This window comes from Poecilia latipinna, unplaced genomic scaffold, assembly GCF_001443285.1.
Source record: "Poecilia latipinna isolate Pla-1442-1.1 unplaced genomic scaffold, P_latipinna-1.0 Scaffold73, whole genome shotgun sequence".
Lineage (NCBI taxonomy): Eukaryota > Metazoa > Chordata > Actinopteri > Cyprinodontiformes > Poeciliidae > Poecilia > Poecilia latipinna.
In genome coordinates, this window is record NW_015112689.1 from 168,649 (window position 1) to 183,336 (window position 14,688).

The 14,688-nt window shown below is 42.3% G+C and overlaps 1 protein-coding gene across 5 annotated transcripts in view; it reads right to left on the minus strand.

Moving 5' to 3' along the window:
- sptb (spectrin, beta, erythrocytic) overlaps nucleotides 1-14,688 on the minus strand; it is a 43,701-nt gene that overhangs the window by 25,495 nt on the left and 3,518 nt on the right. For 2 of the 5 annotated variants that reach the window (XR_001421960.1, XM_015016397.1), the window contains exons 1-3: nucleotides 7,547-8,175; nucleotides 1,216-1,367; nucleotides 918-1,091 (exon numbers count right to left, since the gene is read on the minus strand). Coding sequence is in view for 4 of the 5 variants with exons in the window: in XM_015016397.1 (XP_014871883.1) it covers nucleotides 918-1,091; nucleotides 1,216-1,367; nucleotides 7,547-8,096 (876 nt within the window). In the remaining variant the exon portion in view is untranslated. Of the gene's footprint in view, nucleotides 1-917; nucleotides 1,092-1,215; nucleotides 1,368-7,546; nucleotides 8,176-11,359; nucleotides 11,640-14,688 lie in introns of those variants that run through there. The other 3 variants (XM_015016388.1, XM_015016422.1, XM_015016413.1) reach the window with 3 other exon arrangements.

Consider the following 14,688-nt stretch of genomic DNA (forward strand, 5'->3'; position numbering starts at 1 on the left):
AATAAAGAAAAAAGTGATCTGTGGAATTTTCCAAAGGTTAAATTAAAACACAGATTTTTAATGGTACTTTTAGTGAATGCAGTGGATACATGGTTGGCTAACAACACTCTTTGCAGAAGTCTGCAGAAGAAAGGGTGAAACTACAGCAATTCAAACTTTACGCGTTTGTTTATTCACTTAACTACTGAACACGCAGAGGCACTCAGGATTTACGTAGAATCACTGAGATTCTAGTTTATCCAGGAAAGAAAACAGCCTTGTTTTTTAAACCATTTTAATGATTCACAAGAAATGATGCCCCTGATAAATTGCATCTGTTTGCTCCTCATTAGTTCCTAGACAGACAGATGCTCTGAGCACATATCTGACAGGATCAATGAATTGTTTTGTTGTTGTTGATGATCTGTGGAATACAGCTGTATTCAATAAATTAGAATGTGATCTCAGATTAGGCTCGTTTATCAGATCCAGCTCATTTCTCTGTATTAAAAACGTTTCTTTTATTGCTTCGATGTAATATTCTAATCTTAAATGCCGAGTTTTCGTTAGCTGGAAAAGTATCACAGTTAGCAGAAAAGCTTAAATGTCATGTGTTTCACTTTGTGAAATGACTAACTGAAATCAATGAACTTTTAATTATTTCTAATTTATTGAACGTGATCGTAGTTTTTTTTCAAATAATCAGTCTCACAGCACAGTCTATCCTCTAGGTGTCGCCAACGAGGCCAATATGTTTAGAAATGTGGGATCTGCCATGGCGTTTCACCAATAAGGGTTATCAGTTTATTACTGATACATCTGAATGTTTGTGTGGAAAACAGAGTAAGCCGTGTTTTTAAGTGCATGTACCCTTTACACATGAGGCAGACAGGATGACTACATTCTGCATCTTTTTAGATGTCGCAGCCTCGGTTTACCTGGAAACGCAGGATGATGGTCCAAATGAGCCCAAGTATGAGGCGGTGGTTGCCGTCGACGATGTCATGGGACCCCATGTTCTCTAGGTGTACCCTCTGCTCTTTGAGAAACTGCAAGGCCTTGTCCACATTTTCCAAACAGTGGATGCGCATCCGGCCTTTAGTGGGCTTCGGCTGCGAAGGAAACGAGGAAGAAAGAGAGAACAGGAATTTTTGAAAGAAAAGACATCCTGAATGAGCTGCAAATAACATTAAACTTTCACGACAATAAAGTCAAAGCTGAGACAGCATAACTCACCAGACGTTCTCCAGACAGGACCTCCAGCAGTTTAATGAGCATGCGTCCGTCACGAAGGTCCAGGTAGAGGTCAGAGATGCGACAGCCGACTCGGGAAAGGATCGAGTTGACCCATTTAGTAAAGGTCTTCTTTTGAACTGCCTCGCGCTCATCTGGAGAGGGAACATAGTTTAAGAAAGAACATGAGCCCCATGAATAATGCACTGCCCTCACGGCTGCAGAGCAGCATCACTGAAGCTGGTAGGGATTTACTGTCTCTAACAAGGGCTCTTCAAACCGAAGACATGGCTGTGCATGCTAGTGTTTGTCTGAGGAGAGCTCTTACTGAGTAAATTAATGTGCTGTTAAAAAAAATATTAACCTTATTCTTATTCTACAATGCCTTCTAAATGTTTTCATACCCCTTTGACTTTGTTGCATGGTGCAACATTACAACCCCGAGCTTCTGTATTTTGCACAGTCAATACTTTTGTTGCAGTTATGGTTGTTAGCCATTTGGAATATGTCTGTCTCAACTTTTCACATCTAAAACTGAAAGTTTGTCCATTCTTCTTTGCAAAATAGCAAAAGCACAGTGGATGAAGAACATCAATGAACATCCATTTTCAAGCTTTGCCACAGAATCTAAACTGCATTTTGTCAGTTCAGCTAGATCTTTCTAACGCTTATACATGCTTGGATCTAAAGTATTCCACTGCAGCTCTGGTTGCTTGTTTAGAGTCGTGTCATCCTGGAAGGTGAACCTTCACCTCAACCCAGAGGTTTTTTAGCCTCTAACAGATGTTCTTCCTTGATTTATTTACATAAATTCACCAGCATTCTTCCAAATGTTTGTTGCTTCCTCTATACGGCCTGTGGCAAACTTCAAAAAGGGACTTCTTATGGCTTTTCTTCAACAATGGTTCTTCTTGCCACTAATTGACAGTTTTGTGGATTGCACAAGTAACAGCTGTCTTGTTCGCAGATTCTCCCACCTGAGCTCTTGACCTCTGCAGCTTCTCCAGAGTTACCAAGTCTCTCTTGGTTGGTTTTTTGATTGTAGTTGTGCTAAAGTCTTGATTATAACCTCACTCCGCTTTAAATGCCTCCACAGTTGTATCCTTGACTTGTCTGCTTTGTTCTTTACAGTTAATGATGACATTTATTAATTTCTGTTAATGAAACAAATATGTTTTATCTGTAGAAAAGCTTAAAAATCCTATATAATGTGCAGAAGTATGCACTATTTTGTAATGTCTTTAGTAAAATACATTAACATTTGTGGCTGCAACTTGGAGAAAAAGGGCAAAGGGTTATAAATATACCTTCAAGGCATATTGCAACAAAAACAAACTGAACCCAACCACATAAACATTACATCAAGTGAGCCAGGTCTGCATCTAGTCAACATATTTCTGTGGCTACCTAAATAACCCAGAGCAAGGTGAACAGAAGGGCAGTGCTGTCTCATTACACTAACCTTGATTTCGCTAACAGCTACTTTAACTGCAGATACACACAGATATTTAAAACTTATTATGTCAGCAACGGGACATTCCCAGCCCCAGTTGTCCCAGCATGCAACACATCAGTTCCCTTTAGTCTCCACATTGAAGGTTGCCCTGTTTGTCTGAACTAAAATAAGGCTGTGGAGAGAACAGGCTATAGCGCAAAGATGCCAGGTATCGTATTCTAGGTTAAGAAGGCGTCAATAAGCAAAGGTGAGACTGAGGAGGAGACATAAACTCTGGATGGAAGTAAACTTGGCAAGAGGAAGAGCTCCCGGGGAGGCAGTCTTTCAGGTTTACTGTGCAGAGACATGGCGCGATAAACAGAACAAAACACATCACCCACAGTATCTCCCCTGCTGTTGCCAAAAAACACCCAGTAAGCTCCTTTACAGCTCCAGCTGAATTCCCAGCACCATCCAGGAGAACGAATCAGGAGTTACAGTATGTAAAACACATGGTGCAGCAGGGCACAGTAAATAAATCATGCCCCGCTCTGCTCCCCTCAGCAGAACAACAGCACACACCGCTCCACTGCATCCACATGGATTCCCCACGTAATGAAAAAGTAATGGAAATTAAAACATGCAAATAACTCAAAAGCTCCATTAGTGGCGCAAACGCTGAGAGAGTAGGAACAGAAAACAGAGACAAAAGAAGAGCCTGACTAAAAACCATGACAAATCCTCTCTGAAACTATCTGGGGTGCGGAGGATTTCACAGCACAGTCAGTGAGAGGCCAATTAAAGTGCATCCCCGCACTGTTTTGCCATATCACATCACAATAAGAGACCTTGAGAAGGGACAGCATGGGTGCACAGGGAAGCTCTCGGCCAAGTGGGCAGCAATGGGACAACAGAGAGTAATACGGGGGCGGGGAGTTCTGTTTCCATGTCTTCTGCTAAGCTTTCTGCAGATGAGGAATAGCCTGACATGACAACAGCTCTGACTAAACTGAATAAAGCCTTAAGCGCGCTTTTGAATAGAAATCTCTGTCTAATCCTTAAATTCCATCTGTTCTTTTTTACAGAGATTAAATAATACCAATGTTATTAGCGATACGACATACAATGCTATCTGAGTGTGTCAGAATACATGTAAAAACGTTTAATATACCAAGTATTTGAAGCCCTACTGTCATTAGGTTGGAAAAGAAAATAATATTAGCAACAATCACCATGTATTCATGTTTCTATAAGTGCAAACACGTGCTGCAGAAGTTATTAAAACATGACTAATACAACAAATTATTAAGGTTTTGATTAAAATGTATTCAGTGGAAACTTTTGACATGGACTGTATGGGCAATTGCCCAGGGCAGCATTAAAAAGGAGCGACACACAATCGCTAGATAAATCCGAGACAGTACTTGATTTTTGTGTCATAAGCAAGTTTTCTATTGCTTTTATGCATGTGCAGTCAGTGGAGGGTTGGTCTGTTTAGGGACAATGTTTTTTTTTTCCACACCAGCACCATCTACAATCACTCTTTGAAGAATATTGAATTGATAAATACAGCAGCATTTAATTTCCCTTTGGGATCTATGAACTGTGTTTGACTGAACTGTATTTTGTCCAGCTGCAGAAAATAAATGATTGCAATGCGCTTTGACTGATTTCAAGGCAGCAGAATAAGGGGCTCACCCAGGGCACACTACCTACTTTTTAAGAAACCTGCATGAAAGAAAGCAAGAAAGGGAGAAATAGAACAACAATAAAGCACAGCTAGGTCGAGTCTGATTAGTGAGCTATTGGTCGGAAACTCAAGACTTGTATCTTTTTCCAATCAACTAAACTAACCACAGACGGATCACTGACAACAACACTCTTTGGTAAGGAAGCTGGCACTGATGGGAATAAAGCTCAAAGTCAGCAATTATTACTGATCTTAAAGAAAAAAACTAAGTCAGCTCAAATCTGTATAGGCAGATTGAATCAAAGATCATAAATAAGTCACAACTTTAAAATAAACAGTTTACCTTTGATATTTCAGGTTTCATAGCATGTTCCCTTCTAGACATCAAAATAAAGCCCAATTTTTTTATACCACCTTTGGCTTCTTGTTTATCCATCAATAGTATTTTAATTAACAATCATAAAAATGTGCATCTTTGACATGGTGAACTACATTTCCAAACTGGACCTCCCAAAAGTATTGCAAAAGATAGCAGTTATGTAAAACTGAGAAAGCGAGTATAAACACATTGGACACTTCTTGGTTTTTAAGATATTTCTGCTCTTGTGTTTTACCCAGTATGACTCCATGTGACTTCAAACATCATTTAATTTAACTCGTGCTACAGACTCTGTGTGTAGGAAGCGGCTGACATGACTTTTTCTGAGAGGAAAACCAGTTGTAGTATTATCCGTTGTTCAACATTAATTAGTGATGCCATGTGAGAGGAACACTCATGCTTCATGCTCAGAGTGCTTGCAGTTTTTCATCCACACAAAATGAATTGGGCCTTTTGAATCCTTTTACTTGCCTCCACCAACTTCTTCTGGTTTTCCTATTTTTCATATTAGAACAATTCTTACTAAACATTCTTCTGTTTCACATGCTTTTACTTGGTGATCTCTCAACCACTTTTTGACTCCAGTGAAAGCCCTATGACTTATTCATGTTGATGGATTTTTCCTGTACACGGCTTGATCTGTTTTTTTTTTTTTTCCCTCCCAACAGTCGTCTCATACTGGATGTGGCCCAGTAGTCCCAGAGCTCCCTATTACACGGCCCTGTCATGGCACAGCCAGAGCAACCTGTCCTGCAGCCATGACACCATGACACCAGGACAGGTACACTCAGCAAAGCATGGCGATGAAACTCAGCCTCTCCATGCTCCCTATACCTCCCTGCATGCTCTTGCTAGACATGGCAAATAAACTGTCTGCTCCCTTAAAAGAACTATCTGAAGCTCCTGAACATCAGATTAATGTGCATTTGTACGGTTTATTTATGTCTGACCGAGCATTAGGGGAATTAGAGGTAGGATGCAAAAGAGGCACGCGAAAAGCAGAACCGGACAACTTGCTGGTTTTGCAAGTTAAAGTGCCTCGCAAAAGTATTCACAACCTCATGACTTTTTTTGTATTTCGTGGGGATTTTGTGTGAAAGATTAACATTAAGTTGCAATAATTGAAAAGCAGGAAAAAACTGACATTATTTTAGACAATCTTTACAAGTTAAAATCTGTAAAGTGTGCCGTGCACTTGTAATAACTAGATGGTCATAAATATGACCATCCTAAATAAAAGCTGAGCATAAATCTACATGCTCTGTCAAGGCTTCAGAGGTTTGCTGGTGGACATTCATGAACCAACAGCATCGTAGAGAGCAAGGAGTGCAGCAGAAGTATGTGGAGGATCTCCAGAGGTTGAATCAGTAAACTTGAAAACCATGTGTCATGCACTCCACAAATCTAGACATTACGTTGAAATGACAAGAAGACAGGAATTCTTAAAAGAAAGGCATTTGAAGCCATTTTTACAGATTGTTCCACGTCATAAACCGGACACGGCAAACGTGGGAGAAGATGCTCCGGTCAGTCAATTCAAAAGGCTTGTCACTGAGCTACACTGAAATGTTCTGGATCAAAGTACAAAGAATGGCCTAATCAAAGACCAGAGATAAACCCAGTGAAAATTTTGTAGCAAGACTTGAAAATTGATCTTTATAAATGCTCTCCATCCAGCCTGACCAATCTGAACACCTTTTATATTGCTCTATCAAATTAGATCCCGAACGATTAAACTGAAGAAAGTTAAAGGAGCGTAAATATTTTAGCACAGCACAAAATGGAACTGGGGGAACTGCTTGTTTGCAGGCAGAACAACAGAAAAACCCGTCAACGGGGCACGTCAAACTACTAGAGTCTGAAAACGAAGGGATGCTTTATAAATCAATAAATGCAAAAAAAAAAGCCGTTTTCTGCCTCTTTTTTATCACAGTCGTCCTTTCCAACTTTGTTCTGTTGTAATCTGGTCAAAATCTTGAAAACAATCTTGAAAAAACTCATGTAAGAAAGACATCATGACGCACAGTTGGTAAATTGATGCTCTTGGCCCGTCTCGTGGCATCTCTGATTTAGAGAAAAGCCTCTGAAGTTTGCAGCTTCACTATCAGTTGCCTCTGCAGCCTTCAGGATCAGTCGATACTTGAAATGTAGCAGAGGCAGCGGGGGGAAAAAAAAGAAAGCCTTTCCCTCTGTTCCTGCATCGTCTCCTCCATTTTCTTCCTCTCACTAATGCATTCCTGTCATCAGGGAGTTGGATAGCATAGTGCAAGCTCAGAAAAAAAAAACATCCACTGTGATGGCATGGTTCTCTCTTAAAACTGTAACAATAAAGGCAGGAAGGAGTTAATCCAGTAGAGAAAGTGATTGTTTTTGTTGTTTGTTTTTTTTGTTTGTTTGTTTGTTTTACAGAAATTCGTCCCAGAGACGCATCGCCTTGTTGTTTTGAAGCAGTTTGTGAAAGTTAAAGGCCGTACATGGCACTGTATCTTGTAAGAGATGACAAATGGTTGTTATCTTGAGGTGTTATTTAAATAATTCAAAGGCAAGATTGTTATTAATCAGGGAAGAGTCACAGCTTCCAGAAAATAAATAAATAACCACTAGATATATTTCGTTTACACAAGTTCTAATGACAAAACTAACCTCTAGTCTCCATCACTGCCCAGACATGAACATAAACACATGATGGAGAAGGGAGGGGCATGATCCAAGAAGTGTCATCCTGGTGAGGCAGGACATGATGGACTAACTCTCTCAGGAAGCACACACACACACACGCACTCACACGCACGCACACACACACACGGTCCCACGGTCAGGATCCGGTTACCTTGCAGCTGCCTGAAGCGTCCATCCAGGATGGAGTTGAAGCAGATGTTGGAGGTGCTGTAACTAAGCCAGCGCGCCCTCTTCATGCTCCTGGCTGATGAGGAAGAGGAGGAGGAGGAGAGGATGGGGGCCAGGTCCGGGTGAGTTTGAGAGGGCCGCGGACGCCGCGGCGTGCAGGAGGAGGACGAGGACGATGATGAGGAGAAGGGGGAGAGCCCCGTGTGCGCCGAGGTAGGTGGGATGTGCAGGACGGTGCCATTCCTCTCGGGGTGCTGCTCCGGTACCTGCTGCTTGCTTGTTGCCTTCCTGCTCTCGGGTCTGAGGGCGCGATGGACTGGTGGGGTGCTCCTGCTCCGGCTGCTGCCGCTGCTGCTGCTCGCTCCGACCCGGACCTGGGCCTCTTTCTCAGCTGGAGTAAAGGGTCGGCTTGCGGTCTCCTTGCTGCTCCGGACGGCTCCAGCATCCCTGCTGCTGGCCTTTAGGCTGATCTTGACGTCTCTTAGCCGGGGTTGGCTTATGGGGGCAGTGCGCAGCAGGCACGGGCTGCTCATCTTGACCCCCAAGCCCCCAAAACAATTAGGACAAGAAGAAAACCTCCACTGGAGCCAGCCGAGGAGCTTGGCACACCTCCTCTCTCTCTTTCTTCTGGCTCTCTGTCCTCTTTTCCAGAGCCCTTTTGCATTAACTCCCGCTCCCTCTCTCCCTCCCTCCCTCCTCTTCGTCTTTCTTTCTCACTCGCTCCTCACTGTTACCGTGATAAAGCTCTGCCTCCACTTTCAGGCGGCACGAGGGCTCTGGCAGCCTTCGGTTTGGTTCAGAGGGATTTATTTTGCAGCCCCATCCATGCATACAGTATGTTTCAATGCATACACGTGTTCCTACGACTCCCACACAGCAGCACCAATGCTGAACATGAAGCACACAACTGGCACGCTTATGAGTTCCTGTGCCAACAATCCAAACATTGCAAAACTACATGCATGTTAGACGAAAAGCAAGAAAGATTTTATTTTAGGCTTCTGCGGTACAACGGATCCTAATGTGCTTTGAAATCATACTAAGTGCATATTTTTGAGTTCACAAGCTGTATACACCAGACGCAGGTAATGTCTTTTCCCTCCCCAACCTCCTTTCACTCCCTGACAGGAAACACTGATTGCATTACAGAAGCATCAGTGCAGCAGCAGCAGCACTCTAACAGAATATCACCGACTGACACTCAAACCTGAAGCCTTCATTACTTAAAGAGACGGGAAGAGACAGCGAGAAATATAGTGAGAACAGTTGCCAGATGAAAGTCCTGGATGGGAAGAGAGGCGTTCTGGACTCCCAGACGGAGGAGATAACGCTAAGTGCTGGAAAAATGGACCCAATCGGATCTCATGGCAGGTGATTCTCAGCTCTGAACCCTTTAAAATCTAAGCCGGTGTATTAACAAAGACGATTTCCAGCTCTCTCTGAGGTCAGACCTCCAGTTTTGACTTAGAATAACTTTTTTCTACTCTAAGGGCAATAAGAAACAAAAAGGAAATGCAGTAGAATGGTGTCTAACAGAAGTGAAGAAATTACAAGATTATTATGGATCAAAATAAATCGTTTTTTTTTTTTGTTTTATTATTAAACTCTAATTTTGACCAGCTGATTACCAGTTAGAGCCAATCAAGGAAAACATCGACAAATCCTATCTCTGATCATTCTATCTATAGCACATGTTTAAAAGTTCATTTTCATCAAATCGCTTGAAAATTAATAGGAGTGAAAGGGCAGTAATGAACTCCTCATTCTCACATGAGGTATCATAGGCCTGGTCAGAGGAACGGCGAATCAACTCATTACTGTCAGAAAAGTGTTATTAGCTCGCAAATTAAGAGTCACAGGAGGCGTAAAGGAAGTGATATTAATCCTACACTTGAGAAAGTGAGGAAAAACTCTGTGCAGCATTGCTCCTTGGGATTTAAGAGGGAGTGCATCACCCAGATAAAGCACATCATTAACTGGGAATGAAACCACCTCTATAAAAGCAGACGTTTTGGGAGCTCGGTCGATACTGAACATGAAGTACACAGCCGGCACAATGCCAAAGCAGAAAGAGCTCAGTAATAATTAGAGAGAGAGAAGAAAATATTGCTCTTCGTTAGTCTGGGAAGAGTTATAAGGTAATTTCCTAAGATGTGCAGTGAATCATTCTGTACTAAGAAAGATGAAAGTAACATGTTGAAGACGAAACCGGTTGTTAATCTATCCAGTAGTGGATTTTTTTCCTTGGAAATTCACTCCAAGATCAGACTACAAGGTTAAAAAGAAGAAAATCTTTTACTAGACAGGCCTCACTTAGCGTGTTGTCTAGGGGGGAAAAAAAGCTGAACAAGTATGTCTCGGAAAAGGATAACTTTTGAACAAATGACAAAAAGGTGTTTGTCGGTGTTTGGAAGAACACACCTCATACCAAGTGTCAAGCATGGTGGTGGAAGGGTGATGATTTGGGCTCATTTTGCAGCCGCAGTACATGAATATCCCACATTCACTGAGTCTACATGATTGTAGACAAACAATTGATGGGCAAGCTAAAGTACTTTAGAGCCAACTGTAGCTGAATTGGTCAACAATAGGTCGTCAACAGCCCATTGATCAAAAACGCAGCAGCCAATTGGCTGAAAAGATTTAGTCAGAGCTAATTGACTAATTCAATCACTTCAACCCGATTGAAATACTGACAGGCGGGAAAAACTGTGCAGAAAAAAATCCTCAAAGAACTAATAAAAACTTTAAAAAGTGCCAAAACTCTTCCTTAATGATGAAAGAGAACGATTTTAAAGAAAAATCATTAAAAAAAAACTATTGTATTTATACATTGCTGTTGCCAAAGGTATTTCTGCATGCAGCCAAAAAACAGCATTAGACGGTGGAATGAGCCGCAGAACACAAGGAATCACACAGGAATTTGATGTTGTAGCTTTACACAATATAGACGCTCACAGTCTTACTCTCGGCCCATGCTGCTTTCAAGAATAAAAGCGGCGTGAACTCAATGTACACAAGCTGCTGAGCATCAAAAGGTAATGTTACACCAGCTACAAAACTCTCAGAGGCACTAATGAAGCACTATTTGTTGCTTCATTTCAAAGTGAAGCAACAAATACTTCATCCATATTGTAAGAAAGTTTGAGAGAGCGGCTCCCAAACACAAGCTCCTTCTCTTCAGAGTGCATTTATATGTTAGCCATTCATCTTTAACCTCTCTTGTATTTTTAACTTCAAAGACGTGAAAATAGTGTGACCTGGAACCTCAACTTTTTCACCACGAGTCCATCCACGTCCATTTTAAAATCCCAAGCAGCCGAACCCACAGGTGGGCCACGGCCTACCGGCTTAGCCAGAAATGTAAGAGATTCGTGCGATGGGAGGCAGACGGACAGGGCAGCTGTCCAGATCGGTCAGACTGTGGACATTCAGAGAATGTGCAAGTGATCCCGGTTACTCGTAGAGGGTGTGAATCGGAGTCAGGGCTCAGCTGCCAGGAGAGTGTGTGTGATACCATAACAGAAATCCACACGGAAACACACTTTTCAAACAAACAGTGTGGAGCTGAAGATTTAAATATGAGCTATGGAGCAGTTATGAAGTTGTTGTTTTTTTTTTGTTTGTTTGTTTTTTCAAGTGATAGTGCTTTTCATTTAAGCTTATTCAACCCGGCCAAAGTTACACAGTTGCGCTCTCATTACGGGTCACCCTCTGCGCCCTTCCCACACTGCTAGACTTTCATCTCAAGAATCTGTCATGGAGGACAGAGCCTGTTTACTATTCAGGCGCTCACCTGCGAGGGCCTTGATGCGTGAGCGCTCGAACAGCCGGGCTGAGCTGTTGTCATTGTCGAGCTCCTCATCAGAGAGGTCGAAGCGGGTGTTGATGTGGCTGTACTGCTGCGTGATCTCCACATTGTCAAAATCCGTGGTGGAAGTCGTGGTGGAAGTCATGGCGGTAGCCAGCGTGGCGGGCGGGCGGCGGGACGGCGGGCGGCGTCCTCTGTTGCTCTGGGTGAAGACGCAGGCGGAGAGATGTCAAACGGCAGGACGGGCGGTGAATGTGGAGAAAGTCTAAAACAGATAAACAACAAGTTACAATAGATTAGTGCAGGGTGCAGTTTGTGGAGTGACTGGTTTCTACAAAAAGATGGGTTCATGGATTTGTATGAGTGCTTCCAGCAGGAAATGCTGCTCCAGTTGCTTGTATGTTGAATATATGCAGCAGTTATCGGCGTGCGTGTCATATTCGTGTCGGGCATTTAATGATGGATTTGATGGATTATTTAGTTCAGGGTGGAATAATATTATAACAAGCAGCTTATTTCATTTTTCATTATAAAAATAATCAGATCCCAAGCTTGAAATTATTGTAATTTTTCAGGATTCTGGCAAGAAATAGGTGAAGCTCATTTAAGTATATTGGTCCGGTGGCGGCACAGGCCCGGCTTTACAAAAAAAATGTCTCAACGGGGTAATAAGTCTGGATTCCAAAAATCTCTGTTCCTGTCAACAAAAATTAATTATTTTTGATCCATACACTGAGTTTCGAACATTTTGGCCACAAAAATGTGTCTATAGCTGATATTTCATTCAACTACATCATCTATAAAACATTACTTCTTTACCTGTCACCAGAATTATAGATTTTTCTGCAAACATTTTTGACATTAAGAAACATTTTTTATTTGTCCAGAAACAACATGCAAATAAGCCCTTGAAGCAGGGCCCACCGTCTCTCCTGCTTTTCTTCCTCCACCCGCTGCTCCATTTTGTGAGTGTCACTCTGCGCGACGGCCCAGATGGTGTCTGTGTATTCTTTGCGTGGAATGGCGGGTTGAAGCGTAGCCACTTAGATAGCTCTATCTGTGTGCAGCATAACTCTCTTATCAAGCTGCACGGTGGGGGGAGAAGGGGTAGGACAACCCCTGTGAGGAGCAGGGCTTGATGATGAAACCGCCTTCTTTCGAGTGATGCTGCTCACGTAGTTTGAAACGCAGAAGTGTGCGAGTCCGTCGGTGGGGATTTGTAAGGAAAGTGAAGTAAGGCGGGAGAGTCCAATTTATGTGCATTACAGTTTTATACAAAGGATACTTTATGTTTTTTATTTCCAGACTTTAAAAAAAAAAAAAAAGCCCTCACTGAGGATTTAATTTGGAGTTGCTGTAATGAAACTGTCCTGGAGAAGAATTCATACGCCTTAAACTTCAATCCCGTTTTGATTCTTTACCCATAAATAAAATCTACTGCAACCAATCACCTTCAGAAGCCACCTCATTAGTAGGTAGAGTCACCTATGTGTAACTTGAACTCAGTTTAAATGCAGCTGTTCTACGAAGGCCTCTGAGGTTTGTCAGAGAGCAAATGTCAACAAACAGAAACATTAAGACAAAAGAGCAGAACAAAGTTTGAGCTAGAAATCTATATCTCAAGCTTTGATCGACCGGAGAACTAGCCAAAGACGCTCATGGAAACTCTGGAGGAGCTGCAGAGATCCTGAACTCAGGTAAGAGCTGACAGCTGACATGATATCTATTATCTGTGCACTCCACAAATCTGACCTTTAAGGGAAGGCTATTGTTGAGACTCTATCTCTAAATATCACCCTGAACACATCATCCCCACAGTGAAACAAGGCGACGGCATTATCATGTTCCAGGGATGCTTCTCAGCAGAAACGGGCAAAGTGGTCAGAGTTTATTGGATGAACCTATTTGAGTCTGCAAGTGATTTCCCTTCTCCCAGCAGGATAAACCCTAAGCACTCAGCTGGAGTTGCAATAGAATGAGCCAGCGTGTATTTGTGTGTTAAAATGGCCTAGTCAAAGTCCACACTTAAATCTGTGAGGTATGATAATCTGTGGTAAGACATGACAGTGAATGGTACAGATCCCATTCATCCAATCTGACTGAGATTGAGCAATTTGAGCAAAGAAGAATGATCTCTAGATGAGCAAAACTGGTAAAGATCTTCCCAAGATTTGCAGCTGAAACTGCAGCAAAGACTGATTCAGAAGAATAAATATATAGATTTATAAATATAGATAGAGCTGCACCCTACACTTTTCAACTTTTTATTTGTGTGAAACTTTCTGAATCTTGTATTATTTTCCTTCTTTTACCCCATGATTTTCTTTCTGCCGTCAAACTAAAACTCATCAAATATGCTGACGTTTGTGGTTGTAACGTGAACATGCTTAAGGTCTATGAATACTTTTTCCAAGATAAAACAAACTGAAATCAAGAAATCTAAAATAAACAATCCTCCTGCCCCCTAATTCACCCTACAGTATTTTATGGTATTTTGACATAATCCTACATCCATTACGAATGGATTATTTTCATCAATGCATTAAGTTTGTCAGAAATGTCAGAATCTGGTGTGTGTGTGTAAATATTCATTCAAAATAATCACTAGTTTCTTTCTGCAGAAGTCCCACGTTTGTCTGTTCAGTGTATTCAGAGAAGAGGCCCTCGGTCCTCTGCAATGATGCCGTTCTACAGGTCTCCCTCCTTCTGCTCGGTATCAGTCCTCCGCAGAGGTCTCTTATCAGCACGGGGACGCTCCACCCACCACCAGGGGATCCCCTTATCGCCACGGCACACATTACCTTAGCCAGAACTATGGCGTAAAAACCCCTTTACACGCCGCTCAAACTCCCATCCCCAACCTGTCAGCTGAGCACAAACATGTCCGTCTCTAATCGTGTCTGAAGACTGACTCCGCTTAGCTGGTGAACACTAATAGCAGCAAATTAAGTGCGTTTGTCGAGGCGTGCTGTCTCCACGGCTTCGTTCGGGGATGTGTGGAGTAATGAAAAGGCAGGGACCGGTGCGAGCTCTCCACTTGGTGTCCTTGAGGACGAAGAGCCCAAACACACCTGCTCGCTAACAATAGGTTATCCCGTCAGCAGGAAAAAGAGGAGAGCTTCCATCAAAGATGCTGAGTAGGATAACAGCTTTCCACCGGCATCTGGATGTTGTGATGCACACAGTCCTGGAAAGAGCCACGAAATGCCAGCTGACGCATCACATCACGGCCACAGCCCATTGAGCGTGTTTATTTTCACTAGTTTGTTCAGAAGTGATTCATTTTTCATTTCCGTTGCAACATTTTTTTAATC